Here is an 18,032-nt window from a genome sequence, read left to right as displayed (position 1 = left end):
AACTAATTATGTTACTTAGTTACTTTTTATGGAAAGTAATGCATTACGTTACTTTTACATTACTTTCGCGTTACTTTTTTAAATATGAGCAGGACTTGATTGTTTTTAATATAAGAAGTTCTATTAATGTAAAAGCCCTTTCACACAAAAAAGTGTAATGAATAAACCTCAGGCTGAAGGAAATGTAAATTCACATCTGTGCATTAGAACACAGGAGAAGAAGGTTCAACACTCTTCAGCAATAAAACAAACAATGAAGCACAATTGTAAGTTTCTCTAAAGTCATTTTTGCTTATTAGTATGGATGAACTGGATCATCAAAGGTCAGCAGCAAAGACATTAGTTAATAAAATGGGATTAGAATACATGTGTTATTTAACATATTGAATTTTTGCAGGTTTGTGTCCAATTCTGAGTTTGCTTTTCACTGTTTTAATTAATTTTGATGAATACTAAAGTTTTTATTTTTATTTATTTTTTTCTGAGTGGGATGAATTAATACACATTCACATTTAGTCTAGAACTACATCATGTTCACACAGCCCACACAACGCCTCTGTACTTCCGATCTCTCCCAATATGGGGACAGGAGACTTGTCAGTCAAAAAATGGGAAAACAAAGTAACTGGTGTTACTTTTTGAAAAAGTATCTCAGATATTTTCTTGTACATTAACCACAAAACAGCACATGACAAAAAAACAACATACATAATTCACGTTACTTGTAATGCATTACCCCCAACACTGCACATGAGGGAAAAATCACATTCCAGTCTTGTCCAAGTCCATGAATGAGTCTGTGACAAGACTACAAGACTACAGGCATGCAAATAAGGCTTCAAGGGCCATCTAGAAAGGAACGTTTTAAATTTTCATGTTATTTCAAGATTACATTTATGTAACCTTAAAAGCCATCATACTTTATAATATATAAATATACAAGATGATTTTGAAAAAAAATTTTTACGCACCAAGGCTACATTTATTTGACTAATTGAAATTGAAAAGACCAACAGAGAGAAAAACACAAGGATAACAACAGAGAAGAGAAAGAAAGAAATAAAGAAACTGTTTATATATATTCAGTGGGTTTTGTAACAATCTGGCTGTTGCAAACTGTTGTAATGAGCTTAGGAACGACTTTGACTCTTTTCCAAACACTTGCCCAGTAGATGATCATTTATCTTCAGCCCGCTTAACTATTTGTACATGACTGTCCCATTACTGTCCCATTCCCAGCATTCTTCTCTTGGCTCTCACTTGTCTTTGTGCTTCTATCTTCCATCGTTTTAGCCACCAAGTACAGGCATGTTTTGCTGGCTGATCAGTCAAGTTTAATTTATTTAGTATCTCATTTGTGTTGCGGAATGTTCTTTTGTTCTCAGAGCACAGCTGGTCAGATAAATCAAATCCAACTTTCAATCAATTCAAGGTTAATGCTTTATAAAAGCTCAGTCACAGTACCCTGGATGGAGTCACTGTGGGGCGCAGGCTTTGCATAAAGTATATGTTTGTTAATGTGTGCCTTCAGTAGCTTCCTGTTCATGATCCAGCTCAATGAGCCAAGAAACCGGACATGTTTTTTAACGTGCTTTGCTAATGGACACAGCAAATCATTAAGACAGATTGAAGTCCCCCCGCAGATTTGAGTCATCGAAACACCAACTGTATATGTTTTAGCAGGATTGTCAACAGATACGTGAATAAGGTCCTCCAAACGCACCATGTCCAAACATTCACTGAATTACCGAGAGCTTTTCTGGTTTGTTTTGACAGGGTTTTAAAAGCGCTTGTGGTCCAATTCATGTCGAGATGCATGAGTGCCTCTCGGAGGTTCACCAGGGGTTTGTGTGAGACGTGAATGGCATTGTCAACATTCCTTGGTTTTCCAAGGCTTTTGTAAGACTTAAAAAGGACTTTTTTCTGTTATTTGTGTTTGCGCTCCTGAGCTTGCCCTGATAAAACGTATCCGAACACGGCATGCAACAGCGTCCCACTGGTGTAAATGAGATGCATCCGCTTGTATGCCAACCAGCAATTGTTTCCTATCTGCAGTATTTTGATCTCTATCATGTTGATGCTCCAGACATTTGGTGGGTTGAATACAGGAAATAAGAGCGATGAGATAAATGGATGCCAGGCACTGTGAGACACTGTGATCTGAAAATCCACCTTTCTCCGTCTGATGTTTATTGTGCTGCTGTCAGTGCTGTAGGTGCTGGAGATGACAAGGAGTCTTTATCAAATATTAACAATGCTACCAGCCCTTCTGTTTCATCTAATCTTTCACACATACTGTACATATATCAGGGATGTGCACAATGGCTCGAAACACAAACCTCTTTTCTTTCCTGGGCCGAGGTGCCCTCTGGAGAAAGTCATTTCATTTGCATATACTCATTGTGCAGATGCTTTTTATCCATATAGATGATGAATATTACATGACTGTCTGTGTGATTTATACTATATTCTACTGTTTAACAGTTTGAGTCAGTAAGATTTTTAAATGTTTTTGTCAATCTCATATGCTCACCAAAGCTGCATTTATTTGACCAAAAATACAGTAAAGCACTTATATTGTGAAATTTTATTATACTGGAAAATAACCGTTTTCTATTTTAATTGTTTTAAAATTTATTCCTGTGATGTTTGGTACTTAATATTTTTTTGTGCAAACAGTGATTTTCTTTCTTTCTTTCTTTCTTTCTTTCTTTCTTTCTTTCTTTCTTTCTTTCTTTCTTTCTTTCTTTCTTTCTTTCTTTCTTTCTTTCTTTCTTTCTTTCAAGATTCTTTAACAAATAGAAAGTTAAAAAAATGCAACAGAGTACAAGTATCGACTGCCAATTTTTGAAAATAATAAAATAAAATAAAATAATAATAATAAATAAATAAAAAAATAAAATAAAAAATCTTACTGACCCAAACTAGTTTGTGTAGTTGGTTTGAAAAAGTAGTTGTATTGTTGCACAAAATAGTGTGCAACCATAATTTAATCATCTAATTCAAATCATTAATTCAAGCATACATTTGATACAGGAATAGTGATAATAGTATTATTATTATTATTTTTATGAAATTTGAATTAAAAATAAAATGTTTTAAGCATCTCATAAAAATATTCCGGTAAAAATATTCTGTTCTATATAAGACAGATTTGCAAACAATTAATAGGTGATTTGATCACACTAGTCTCATATTAACATACATCTCTTGGCCACACTTTTATAAAAGTCAGTTTTGTGCACAGCTATGTATTCTGTAGACTTCCACTGTAAGTTTAATACTGAACATAGTTTTAATTGTAACAGTTCATTTAGCACAACCAATCAAAGCTAACATGTCGCTGGTTGTGTCTTGTGATCTTCTCTTCCTGTCTATCACTTCCCCTCCACAAATGAGACTCTTCCGCTCTGGCATCCCCTCTCTGTGGACGATGTGTCAAATCCTAACCAGACAGGGTTTGGGGCGTAAAAACGTCCAAACAATACAGACCTGAATCAGCAGCTAATCTGCTCCATGTCTTACACAGAAGCAAATATAAAACTATATTTTTTGCATTTCATCTAAAGAAATGTGAGTGATTGGTTTACCAGGTACTACTTGGTCGCTGTGAGCAATTCTTACGGCCTGAATTTTAATACTGAAAGAGGTTAATGGCTTGTTCAAAACTCTGAATATGAGCGATAGTAATAGTTGTGCTTGCTTTAGCAAACATGGCTAAATATGTTTGTGGAGATAAGGACAGCATGCACAGAAACCCTGCTGCATCATCAGGTCTCTTCGCTCCCTGCAGCTCGGCTTTGATTGGCTGGCTGTTAGTGCTGCCAGCTCATTTGTTGTTTGATTCTGAGCGGTAGGACATCTATCAGCTATCTGTGCCTGTCCAACAATGAAACAGCCGGGGAGGCAGTCTTCCCTTTGTTAGCAGATTGGCTAAAGGTTGTGTAAACGGATGAGTGATGTGGGGTACTTGCAGTGTAATTGGCCACTAGAGAGCAAGATCTGTATTCTCAGCAGAGCGCAAGTCTTGAGTCAAATTCATCGGTAGGTCAAAACAGGGCGAATGTTGTGCTCAATCATAATGCCTTTAGCTCAGCACACACCGGCATAACGTTTTACATGAGCAAACGCTACCTTGTGGTAGGGCAGAATTGCATGTAAGTGATCAATTATGTAGTTGCGTTAGCCAAGATTGTATTGTTTATTGACAGAGCAAAGAATAATGTATCTGCTTGAAGCAAGAGGCGGCATGGGAAATACCTTCGGGAACAGACACAGTTCAATCACTCACACAAGATGCCTGTTCACACCAAGAATAAAATGAAAAAAGCAACACACTGAAAAGAAAAAAGCACACATGCTTCAATGCAAAAGACAACTGTAGTGATTATAATTGTAGTTTGGGAACATCTGGCTTAATAAGGATCACAGGGGTGTGCTACTATAGTAATTAAAATCTAAATAATACAAAATCCCATCTCACTGGTCAAAGGGCTTTATTTATTTATTTATTATTATTTATTTATCTTTTTTTTTTTTTGTAATTGGCATATAATAATAATTTCATGTAATCACATTAGCAAAATTTGGCAAAATGTTGTGGGCAAAAAAGGTCCATTGACAATTTTCATTATTATATTGATGCATGAAACATAGAAGTAACTTTCGAACAAAGCATCTTTCTTTTGGACACTTGAACATGTGAGAAATCTGCATGGGGTCCTTTTTCACCTTCTTGTGAAATTCTAGATCATGTGGATTCCTATTGAAATGATTGGATTTTGCTCATGAAATTTAGCCTTGCAATGGTAAATGTGACACACCTTAACAGAACATCAGGTTCGAATCCCTCGGAGTGGTGCAAGCAGAACCAGTTATGTTGGTGCCATGACCCGGATCAGAGTGAGGTTTATAGGGCTGAGTGTAATGGAGGCCAGCTAGCGAGCTCCCTGCCTTCAAGGGGCATGTTAGAGACTGTGCCCGTGTTAGCATGCCGAATTCTCATGCCGGCTGTCACTGGTTCAAACCTTGCTTGGAGCGAGCTAAGCGGAACCGGTTATAAATTCATTGACATCATGCCTTGTTCACATTACTTTTTTTTTAGGTACAATTTCTATAAGCCTGCAAACTGTAAAAATATTTTATGCCTGTGTTTTCACCCCTGGCTGTCTGTTGTTCTTTTTTTTGTCTCACATCTTCATCTTTTTCCTTGCAGATCGTTTTTGAAGCCACAGTCTCATCGGAGCAGAAGGGTTACATCGGCCTGGACGATATAGTGCTGTTAAACTACCCCTGCTGTAAGTTCAGTCACTTTACACACACAGAAACACACACTCACTGACCTTTTCCAGCCAAGAGGGAGGCGTATGACCAGGTCGGAACGGGGAACAAAGGTGGCCATTTTCCCCTGTCAGAGTCGTGGGGAACTTACTTTTGATCTGAACAGCCATCATGAATGACAATTATCCACTGACACTTTGTCTTCCATTTCCCTTGTTCTTTCTCCACGTCAACTTCCTGCGGCTGACCTTTTGCACAGATATCACTCCATCTCTCGGTACCAGCGGTCGCCATCTCAGATTTATTTATTTTCAGGGGAAGAAGAAAGAAAAAGGCGCTTCTTTCTTTGGCTTTTGTGCCCTGTGTGCTGCTACTTAATCTGTTGCTTCACTCAGGCGTGAATGAGAGCGAATCTCCTGTGTCCGTCTCTGCGCTGTTATTTTTCTCCATTCTCACGCTTCCGGTGTTCTCACACACCTGCTGACCTACACTCCATTAGCGCTGCTGGAAGTGTGTGTAGGTGGATGACACATAATTCTGCTCCAGTAGTTTGGATTGGGGTGCTCGGACCCATTGGGTCTCGCTACCTGCTGACTTCTGGGAAATGCAGTGTTGGTCATGCTGACAGGAATGCTGGAAAACGGAGAGTCTGTGCGAATGGGGACCATGCTGTTGGATTGTGAGACTCAGTTTGTGGCCTGCTTTAATTTGATAGAGCCAATTGTAGGTTGGTGTTCGCATTTCAATTTTACACCGCACAGCAAATGCTCCAGAAACACACCTAATGGACACGTGGAGACGTTTGCCCATGTTTTCGAGCCTAGTATTGAGCTTTCCTATGTATTTAAAGAGTTAATTTGTTCTGCTTCAGTGTGGATACACTCTTATGAGAAAAGAGGAATACATTGTGATGAAAATTTAACAAAACTTGCCTTAAGATTAGCACTCATTTGTGTAAAGACCCCACTATTACTGTTACTGAGGGTTAATAATTTGAACAAGCTCTCTTGCTTTACAACATTTTGACGCATAACCATCCTACAAGTCATCTTTTGAGATGAAATATGCTTACATTTTCTGGTTTTTGCCAGGATAAATCAACTTCTGTTTGACACCTGGACAGTTTAAAGCTCTATGCTCAAAATGCTGTTTTAGGCTGATAAAAGCTTTATTACTCCATTTGAAAAAAATAGCCAGAGGCTCTGGAATGCACAAGTACCTTTTTCTTGTTGTACAATTTTTCTCCTACACATTTCAAAAAAACTTTCCTGGAATCTGCAATTGCACTAAAACCATTGAAGTCTGACCAGGCTTGCATAGTGTACAGTAGATCAATGATCAGAACCATGGACAGCTCCACTTTTTTTTTTCTTTAAGAATTCATTAAATTGATCAAAAGTGACATTGTTTGTTTATTTATTTAAAAAGTATCATTCAAATAAATTGTTCTGTAAAATGTTCTATTCATCAAAGAAAAAAAAAAGGAGCAAAGCAGTTTTAGTTCTGATAATAATCATAAATATTTCTTGAGCAGCAATTAAGCATATTAGAGTGGCTCATATTACCCCAAAATAATCTCAAATAAAAACTAATCAAAACACAACTTTTAAAAAAACATATAAATAAAAAAATATAATATATATATATAGTTATTTTGACTTATATTTATATGTCATAATATTACTGTTTTTACTAAATCTTTGAACAAATGCAGCCTTGGTGAGCATGAGAGACTTATTTCAAAAATCTCACAACCCCAGATTTTTAAACTGCAGTTTTTTTGCCAGCTATTTGCTTGTTGACACTTACAAATCTTTCGTCCTTTTAATATGTAGACTCCATCAGATAAACGCTTTGAAGATCTGTAAGTCTGTCTGTCTGTCTCAGTATGCATCTGACTTTGATTTGGTGATGCATTATTAAAATGATGCCAAAGCATCCCAGAGTGAAGTCAAATCAGTCAACTCTGAGGTTTATCTAGTAACAGCTTATGGATGCTGATAACAGATGACTATGCTATTCTATCAGCATTTTTTTTTAAAGTTACATTAATATTTAAAAACAACCAGTTATATATACTGTACTATTGCAGTATTCTATATTCTGGCATATATTTCTGTTAAACCTGTACTGCTGGGGTGTTTAGTACAGTAAGATGATGCTCAGTGTGTCAAATTTGCAGATTGCTGATGGAGACCAACTGTAAGCATGGCAAAATCTGCTGACAGGATCAGTAACCCTAAAATAAATTGCTAATGTATCACTCTATATTACCTGACATAACATTATTTTGTTTGCTTGCTTGCAATAGTGTGCATGTTCACAACTGCTAAAACAACTAGTTACATGCACTTGATTCAGTTATGAATCTATTTATTTATTCTATTTGATCATTTATCATAAAAATGCAACTAGTTACTTAATAAACCATTAGTTGTTACTTTACTTAAAAATTACATAGTTACACGTTGCAAGTTATTACTGTATTAATATCAGTACATCATGCATAATTACAATCAACTAACCCTAAACCAAACCCATAACCCTGTAGTAAATACATGAAGATAATTAATATTACTCAGTACCTACTTGTGTAATTACTAGGGCTGCCCTGACCAAAGATTGGTCAGGGCATTGGCCATTGGCCATTCTGAGTTTTATAGTAAAATGCTGTATCAAATAATGATTTTAACAGGGCTCTCCATCCCTGCTCCTGGAGAGGCTTTGCCCCTTAATTGCTGCTTGCAGCTATATTTAGTTGCTGTTGTTGTTCCATCTCTATTCTACTGTGAAAGTGGCCCCGGCCAGTGCTGCCACCTTGTGGAACAACTGATTAGTGTGTGATGGAGAGACATTAAAGTTGTTCAAGTGTTCTTATTGTTTCTGGTGCGTTATAATATTTATGTATTTTCTGATCTGAGCGGGCGTGGTAATAGTGTGCACTTAATAGAAGTGCTCATTTTAGCTAATTTATGAAAATGTTTTGATTTATCCGTCCTCTTTTTAAAACTATTGATTATGTTTATCTGTTTGAGCCTTGTTTTTAATTCTCATATATAAATCATATTGCCAAGAGACAAGAGTTTATGTTATAAAAAGATGGCATGTTCCAATGAGTAAGAGCGGGAATATTGTTTATTTAATATGGCTGTCACTAGTAGTATAGAGAGGTGCATGGATTGAGAGTTATTGTGGAGCTGTGTAGCATGTAAAACTCAAGCCTTAATGTAATGGAGGGGAGTTAGTACTGTATTAAGTACTCAGCAGTCCTAGTTTTAGACTGCTTTTAATAATAATCTTTGTTTTAAGATCTTAAACATATTTATTTGCACATTCTGCACATTGAAATAAACATCCTTTTTGGAAGCCGATTTTGCTCCCATGATTTTGACCCTCCTTGTCACAAAGTGCAAAACCAAGCGACCTGAGCATACAAACTATGTACAATTACAAAACTGGATACTATTCTGGTGACTCTCATGTACGCGTAAAAACCAAAGTATACTTTGGGCTTAAGCTTCTTCTGGTCAACTAACGTTTAGTCAACTATTAGAAGGCAGCCCTAGTAATTAGACTGTAACAGCGTCACTTTTTTAAACAATGTCTAACCAATTATTAATATCCTTATGAATTGCTATTATTTTAAGCAGACATCACATTTCTGTGGCACACATTTCAAATCAATGAAACACAATGTAGACAGCAGAGCAGCTCACTAGGGTTTGAAACGGATCTTCTTTTCCTCACTCCTAACTAGCTATCACATGCCGTTCCCTCTGCTTCTTCAGCTGGCTGTGAGTTTCTTGAAGTATAATCCACATTAATGCTAATGAATGATAATGGAGGGTGTTTCTGAGAAAACCCCATCGAGTCACACTGTCTGGTCAAGAGAGTCTGGCTCAGCTCAGAACCACTGTTTGTCTCTAAGAAACTCACCCAGAGACACATACCGCAAAAACTCACCTCAAGCAACAAGCATTTGTTGTCTTGAATGGCAGTGGAGTGAAGTGCCTGTCCTGGGGTCAGGGTGAAAGACTGTCACCATGGAGACAGGGCCCCCGAAAGCACCGGATCAGGAGCATGGTTTCAGTGCAGTCCTCTGCAGATGGAGCCACAGTAAAGATTTCGTAACAGTGGTGTGACACTCTTATACAACATCAGACTGTCCAACTTCAGCCGTTCACAAGTCCCCTTCTCAATGCTATTGACATTTTGGTGTTTGTTGTTGCCACCAAATTACATATAAGGGTGGAACAACCAACATGCTGCATGCAACATATTCAATGGAAGCCATTTGTTGACTTAAATAAAATGAGAAATTGCATTGCAGAGAAGACCTCTGAGTGACTGTCTGCAAATATAAGATATTAATCCTGATTCTCCAATGTCCCCAAGAAAAAATAAAAAAAAATTACTCACATGTTTTAAAGAAAATATTTCATTACTTCATTAAGTCAAGACACTAGAAGCAAAAGCATTGATTCTTCAGGTACTGATCAGTTTTATGATTTTGGGCTGTTTTGCTTCCATTAGAGTGAAAATAAATCATCCAAAATGTACATGTATGTGTTATTTTATTACACTTCATCTATTTGTGTATGTAGATTTCATTCAATTTCATCTTTAAAGGCCATTTTCTCAAACTTTGCATCTATATTCTAAAGGGTTTTACAAAAGGGTTTGTTAAGAAGTCTGTTGACAGTGTTTCCTGATTTTATGAGTGATAAAAAAGAGAGAGATTCAAAATGCTTTATGTAAAAACATTAACTTCGAATATGCTGACAAAATGAAACCAAAATTTTGATCCTGGCTTTATCCAGTGTTCAGATTTATGTTCTGGAAATGTATGCAAATTAGTGCATAATTAATTAGATCACTGCTCATTTGCATATTTAACATTTCAGAAAGCTTGCAATACAAAAACAGTTGTCTTAATGTACTGTGATTAATCAACGAGGGAAAGTACGAGGAAAGCTATTAGAAAAAATGTTTTTACTCTGTTCACCTCTAGTGTCTTTCCTTAATATTTTACAATTGTATTCCCTTCGATAATCACATGATTAGACTATTTTAGGTACAAAAAATATAGTTGAAATAGTATAAAAAATTATCTTAAACTTGTCAAAGCAACATGAATACAAAATTGTATTTCATAGAATATAGCACTAAAAACTACATTTTAAAAGACTATTTCCTTTCATAATCTTATTGGAAAACCTGACATTTCTTTGTTACTTCCCAGAACAGAAAGCAAACAAAAATAAAAAGAGAGGGAATATGGATTATGGGAGGACAGCATTAGGCAGTTGATTCAGGGGCAAAATTTTGGATGTCAGTGAACTATAGAGACATGGCAACAAAAACAGGCCAGTGTGTTTACCCAGAATGCTATGCTCTTGCCAAAGGCAGCACTGTGAGGTTTTTGCTTAGCTCCAACTAGAGCAAAATGATGCCGCGGGAGTCGCAAGCGGAGCAGGCAGACGCGTCCGTCCTACATTTCCCTTGTTTGCTTTATGAATATTTTCTAAACTGACTAGGCAATGCGTTGAACAACTAGTCAGCCCTAAGGAAAGGTTCAGGTTCAGGTCAACAACACACCAGTCACTTCTCAAAGGCCTCTCATATACAGTAGGTGGTGTTTTTCAAAGATGATGAAAACAATGGTTAGAATGGCTACCTTGTCATTTAAAAAAAAATATGGTGATGAGAACATTGCTCTGATGCCTGTAGCGTCTTTATGTTAAATAGGATACAGTACATTAAAGATGCAACTTCTGGCACTGAGTAGTCATCCTTAAAAATCAATGTTATTTTACTCGTATATTCAGTAACAGGGAATGCAATCAATAAACTCACGTTATTACAGCAAGGAAAATGCCAGTTAAACCTCCTACATCTCACGTTACATTATAAGCGAGCTTTTAAACAGTCATTAAAACACCATACAGCTCTGACCTCGAACAAACTGAGATTTTATTGTGTCTATTCACTTTTCTGATCGAGTTACTGCCATAAGAAAGCCATCATTAAACCGCTTGAACTTCACTTATTAGTGACGCGTTAATGCAATTATAGATGACAGCTGGAAGGCTGCAGACGAGATGTATTGTGTGGAAGTGAACAAAGTGCTTTTCAAGAGGCCGTCTTTAGGTAAAAGCTATAGAGTTTGTTCTTCAGATGATGGTCTGAGAGCATTTTAAGCATTCAACGCTTGGAGACTTTTCACTATTATGCTCTGAAAAATGTGGAAGGCTTATTGTTATCGAACGTTTGCCTCCTGTCTGGCCGGCTGTTTTGTTTTGAACTGGTCATGTTGCATTCACTCAGATTCTGCGCTTGTGTGTTGGGAATAAGTGAAGTGCAGTCATGTTATGGCAGCGGCGCTCAGTAATGATTTGATGCTGAGCTGACAAGCACAGGCAGATAAGAACAAATGAGGCATTCAGTGGCCATGAAGACAAAACAATATGAATGGACTGCATAAGATATAACAATGGGGAAACATAACAACTGGGGAAATATATATATATATTATATATATATATTTTTTTTTTTGCACTTATGGTGAGGACAAAAAAAAGACTAAGATAGTATATAAGACATATAATACAGGGAACATGTATATTTGGATCAGAACATAAAAGATAACCCATATATATATTCATTTTTTTTTTTTTTTGTTTTTTATAGACTGTGACTAGTTCTTGCAAATATATATATGAGGGCAAAAAAAGACTTATAGATAATACAGGGAACATGTGCTATAGGTTTGGATCAGAACACTGAAAAGATTTAACCACACTAAAATTATCATTTGTTTCATGTTTTTCAATGTTTAACACTATGTTATAGACTGTGATGATAGTAATTAGGCTTGCATATATATATATTTGATTAATGGCAATTCATTTGATTAATTAGTCTGTATGTCATATAATTAACTTGATTATAGTTTTAATTGTTTAACATCCCTATAGTAATAGCTGTTACTTCTCTTTTTGCACAGATAAAGTGCCTCATTTCTCCAGACTCGGGGATGTGGAGGTGAATGCAGGACAGAATGCCACATTTCAGTGTGTGGCGACCGGACGCTCCACTAAGACCGACCCCTTCCTGATGGAGGTGAGTGTGTGTGTGTGTGTGTGTGTGTGTGTGTGTGTGTGTGTGTGTGTGTGTGTGTGTGTGTGAGGGAATGTCACACTATTGCTTAATGAAGCAGCAAGCTTACTAAAACTATATTTGGGATGTTAAACTGCTGGAAGTCAGAAACATGTGACCTTCAGAAAAAAAAGAAAAAAAAAACTCATTAAAATTCAGTGCACTTCCTTTTTAATTAAGCAGCGGCAATTACACTTCCCGGCCCAATTTGGTGTTTAAGGGATAGTTGGAATTATTTTATTATTAAATGTCATTTATCTCTACATAATGTACAGTGCTGAATAAAATATACACAATTCAAGGGATTAAAAAAAAAAAAAAATAGGCTACAAAAATATTTTGTTTTAATTAAATATCTAAACATCTTTTTAAAATAGACTTTTATAAACCTAACTTTTTATGTTTTTTGGGACTTTATTTATTTATTTGTATTATTTTGTTTTAAAAATAACAGTTCTAATAATATTATTTCATGACTTATTTTTTAAGACTTTCAGCTCGCCACCCGTAATTTTCTTGAGGAATTGTATATAGTATTCCCCTTTCACATCCACTTTATTATTTATGGAGGAACTAATTGGACTATAATACGTGGAGAGAGCTATCCGTTAACGTTTCCATTTATCTCAATGACAGTTGCTTGGCTGGTGCAGGACCCTCGCAGTAGCAGTCTGAAATCTGCCATCATTTACTGCAGAACCTTTTGAGCCAATAACCTGAGCCATAAATGCCATATAAGTAATCACTTTTAAGACCAAATACTTCATGGCGACATGATTGGCTGATGACATCACAAAAATGTACACAGTCCAAAACCACTAGTGACTAAAATGAGATGTGATGTTAAAAGCACAATAAATTAATTTAATACTTTTAAGAGACTGTGCTTACAGCTAAATTTCACCCTTTAGTGTGCCACATCTCTGGGACATTTTTAAATGATCTACATAATGATCTTCTTCTTGATCTATGTACACATGCACTCAACAGCAGAGTTAGGGAAAGTTACTTTTAAAAGTAATGCATTACAATATTGCTTTACTTCCTAAAAAAAGTATTTTTGTTACTTTTTATGAAAAATAATGGTTACTTTACTTCTGCATTATTTTTTTCTCATTTGGGCTGGGCTTGCTCGTTTGTTTTTAATATAAAAAAAAGTAATTTTTTTTTTGACAAATGTGTAAAGGCAGTAAAGGTCTGCATCATATTCTGAGTTTGCATTTCACTGTTTTTATTCATTTTGAGGAATACTGGATCTGTTTTTGTGCAAGTGAGATAAGTAAATGCATGTTCACACATACCAGATTTACTAGCATAAGAGCACAATCCAATAAAAGTGCCAATGGGAGTGAAAAGTTCTTCGGGTGCGTGAAATAAAGAACACAGTGCATTTCCATCCATCTACCTAAAGTAGCGCAAACAACCAAGCCGATGATAATAAGGTGTGTGTAATCTACTACAAAAACAGGTGCAAAATGTGTTAAGACATGCTTTTAAACCAGGACTATTCAATTAGCTTTATTTGGAGGCCAGATTATTGAATTGAAAATTTGAAGGCAGTAAAATTAACCAATATTACCAACAGTAACATATATAAAGGGTTAACATTAGTGTTGTCAATCGTTAAAAAAAAGAAAAATTAATTGCACATTTTTTTGTAATTAATCATACTTAACTGCATATTATTTTAATGCATGTTTAATGGCATCTTTTTATTAAGCAGCCTATTATTAATGAAGACCAGTCTGATGCCAATACTGCTGCTGCTGTCTCTATTAAATGCATGTTTCCTTCAATTTATTTTGCCATTAATTATGGCATTTAATGGAAAGCCATTATTATTAACATTTAATAGGGTCTGAAAAATATAACAACTTTTAATTTAAGTGAACTTAAAACAATTTTCACATAAACTATACATTACATATGCATAAACTATATAGATTCATCTTTATTCAAGCTACAAAAGTTAATCAGCACGCAGCGCAGTGATTACTCTTTTTTTTTTTTTTGATTTCCATCAATGACAGACTGCAGCAGGTTTCACTTTAAAAGCAACGCTGTCTCTTTAAAACCTGATGCACATGATGTGGATGTGACTCACGTACGATTTACTCCCAACTCTTTACGTTCATTTTGGACTTTATAACTCATTTAAGACAAGGTTTACGAGGTCACCCACCAAAACTGAGCCCCTGCCTCTTTAATCGCCGATGCTACAGTACATAACTCATGTTACTTATAATGCATTAACCCCAACACTGTTCAAATAGAGGTTGTGTGACGTAACAATAAGTAAAAAAAAAAAAACCTTAAAACTGTTAAAGTGTTCTGTTGTGCTACTTGAACACACAAAAGACTCCTGTGTGAAGCCCCCATCAGGCCGATCTCAGCATAAGCTCTGGATGATGGATCTCTGATCTCTTTGAGTTTTTGTGTTTGGTATTATAGCTGAGGTCTGAAGCGCTTGCCCCTGGCCATGTGGAGTCTTGTCTTACAACTTTTCAGTCTCTCATTGCTGTTGGTGAGAAGTTCAGTGTAATTCCATTACTCTGGAAAGGTCACGCAAGTTGTGTTGGAACAGTCCAGTATTAAAGTGAGGTACAGCAAATTGAAAATCCTCAAATTCTGTCCTTGTTCAGAAGCAGTGCATGACACTAGTTGTTTGCTGTGAAAGGTACACAGAGTCATTTTTCTTTCTTTCTTTCTTTTTTTATTCTTTTTCAAAAGTTTTGCACTTAAAGTTTATTTATTTATTTATTGTAGATGTATGAATAACAGTATGGATAACCCTTTCAAGCAATGAAGATTCAAATCCCATATTCTCTTGAGGGGGAACTATTATAATAGATAAACCATTATCTAACATAAAATTATCATAGCATGAAAAGTAGGTCACATTAATTGTCTGAATCACCCACAACTCACAGACAGACACACACAAACCTACCCAGCAATTAAAATCACACAACAGTATCACAACTTTGTCTAAAAAAATCTATTTTAATGTTTAACTTTTCATTTTGATTACCAATAATGTCACATTTGCTTTGCTACAGCATGATATTCCTCTATATAGAGAGAATAATAATAATAATAATAATAACAAAAATTCCAATAGAAATTTCATCCTATGGAAACGTTTTAAAACAAACAAATGACAATGACTCATTATGTATCGTTTGATAAGTTCAGATAGTTCATTCAACTATTAGAAGATTATCAAACAAATATTGTTTGGTGTTATTTCTGAATCTTACCTGAAAAAAAAAAAAAAAAAAAAAAAAAACCTAATTAAAATACCTTGATAAAATTCCTTAATTATTTACTGTAAAGCCTAACATACTGTATGAACAAAGGTTTAATATATATTTATTTAATGGAACATTTTATTAAACCTCTGATTTAAATGATAAATATAGTTTGCACAGTTACAGTACAGTAGTGATACAGCTAATAACATTAATATACTGTATGGGAATACAATTCCTCTAGAATCAATATTTTGTCCCAACCTAGCCTGATGCTGTTTCCACATTTGCATTTTATAGAATGTTTTACTAGACAAAAATATGTATAGTGCTACATTTGACAGAAGAGAAAGATATAAGTCTGCTATAAGTTGATTTTGTGGACTTTATGAATACTCTAGCATATAGATCTCAAAGCGCGTTACACATGGCCTAAAATCCACGAAACTTCAATCTTCAAAAAATCCCATGACTTCAAAGATGCAAATATTCCTTTACACTCTTATCAAACTGAAATAACCAGTGGTGGATGAAGTACTTGAAAGCTACACTTAAGTAAAAGTAGAGATATCTTACCAGAAAATTACTTTGTAGAAGTTAAAGTCACTGTTTAGAATATTACTTGAGTAAAAGTTTTAAAGTTTGTGATGTTTATTGTACTTAAGAATTACAAAAGATATATTTATTTATTTATTTATTTATTTATTCATTTATTTTTTAATAGTAATAGTTTGAAAGTAAAAGTACAAGTAAATGCAACATGGAAAATGAACAAATAAATATTTTTAAAAAGTGTTCTATACACAGTTTGAGCAACACGATTGTTCAGTTTTAACTCTTTCTTCCATTTTGTATCTTTGGGTTAGCATAAGAGCTGCTTCATCTGGTACGAAGACTCTTTCATTCCAACGTAAGAAAACACTTTTTGCTAATATGGAATCTGCATCTGAAGTGGCATTTAGATTCATCTGCACAGACTGTTTAATGCAGCTCAGAGGGGACATGCATGCATCCAACCTGCAGTTACAAATGCATCGATCATGTTTGTTTTAAACATAAAACGTTGAATAATGATATTTGAAATTATTAATTATTAAATAGTTGAAATGTGAAATTAAAACTACCAGATGGCAGTCAACTGTTTCAGTCAGGAATGACGCATTTGATTGTGTTAATGAGTGAGTCAGTGAATCATTCATTCACCCGATTCGTTCAAAAAGCTGATTCATTCAGTAAGGAAACACTGTCCTGTGTGTTACTCAGAGATGCAAAACAGTGCTGTGATCTTTGTTTGGAACTATTTTCAATAGCAAAATTGAGCAAAAACAAGCAATGCTGTGTCTAAAATGTAAGTCAATTAATGCTAACTTTATTAAACTTGTATAAAATCAATATTACATTTGTTATCATACTGATATCCGGAGAAACAATGGCACTCTTTGTGTGGTATAGATTAACTATATGACATATTAAAAATATAAAAGACATACAGAGGCATTTTGCCTCTTATCTTGTATCTTATAGACTTTCTAAATGTGTTTTAATAGACAGTCACATAATGTATGCGTGAACTGGGTGTGTGTCTGTGATATATTCGATAATATCAGATCACACAGCATTAAAACAACACTTACCATATTAACACAGATGATATTCTGTATGTCGCACACGCCAGCCTGGACTTGAGCGCAAAACGAAATCATTGGCGGCTGCGAAAGCTCTTGTTTGTACATGAGCAAAGTGTTTTATTTTTTTTTTGGAGTCTAACTTGAAAGTGAAAGTGACGTGACATACAGCCAAGTATGGTGACCCATACTCAGAATTCATGCTCTGCATTTAACCCATCCAAAGTGCACACACACAGCAGTGAACACACACACACACACACCATGAACACACACCCGGAGCACTGGGCAGCCATTTATGCTGCGGCGCCAGGGGAGCAGGAGCCTTGCTCAAGGGCACCTCAGTCGTGGTATTGCCGGCCCGAGACTCAAACCCACAACCTTAGGGTTAGGAGTCAAACTCTCTAACCACTAGGCCACGACTTCCCCACAAGTGCCACACTGATCCTCAAACCTGCTTTCTTGCAGTCTGTGTTCTTCCAACTTTATTTTGTAGTAAGTAACAAATGTGCTTTGGGGAAATGTATCGGAGTAGAAGTATACATTTTAATTAGGAAATATAGTTGAGTAAAAGTGAAAGTTTACAGAAAAAACAAAACTCAAGTACAGATTCTCCCTGTAACAAAGTATTATTACTATGTTACATTAACAAGTATAGTGAAAGTGTTCTTACAGCAGTAAGATTTGTGTGATGCATGACAAATAAATAAACAGTTCT

At 35.5% G+C, this 18,032-nt stretch overlaps 1 protein-coding gene across 1 annotated transcript in view; it reads left to right on the top strand.

The window, feature by feature from the left end:
• The window catches only part of LOC109073749 (receptor-type tyrosine-protein phosphatase U-like), a 279,985-nt gene that overhangs the window by 122,067 nt on the left and 139,886 nt on the right, over positions 1 to 18,032 (top strand). Inside the window, exons 4-5 of the mRNA XM_042753985.1 lie at positions 5,216 to 5,297; positions 12,287 to 12,402. Coding sequence (XP_042609919.1) covers positions 5,216 to 5,297; positions 12,287 to 12,402 — 198 coding nt within the window. The remainder of the gene's footprint in view (positions 1 to 5,215; positions 5,298 to 12,286; positions 12,403 to 18,032) is intronic.

Source organism: Cyprinus carpio, unplaced genomic scaffold, assembly GCF_018340385.1.
Source record: "Cyprinus carpio isolate SPL01 unplaced genomic scaffold, ASM1834038v1 S000000972, whole genome shotgun sequence".
In the NCBI taxonomy this organism is placed as follows: domain Eukaryota; kingdom Metazoa; phylum Chordata; class Actinopteri; order Cypriniformes; family Cyprinidae; genus Cyprinus; species Cyprinus carpio.
This window is presented reverse-complemented; position numbering and strand designations above follow the sequence as displayed.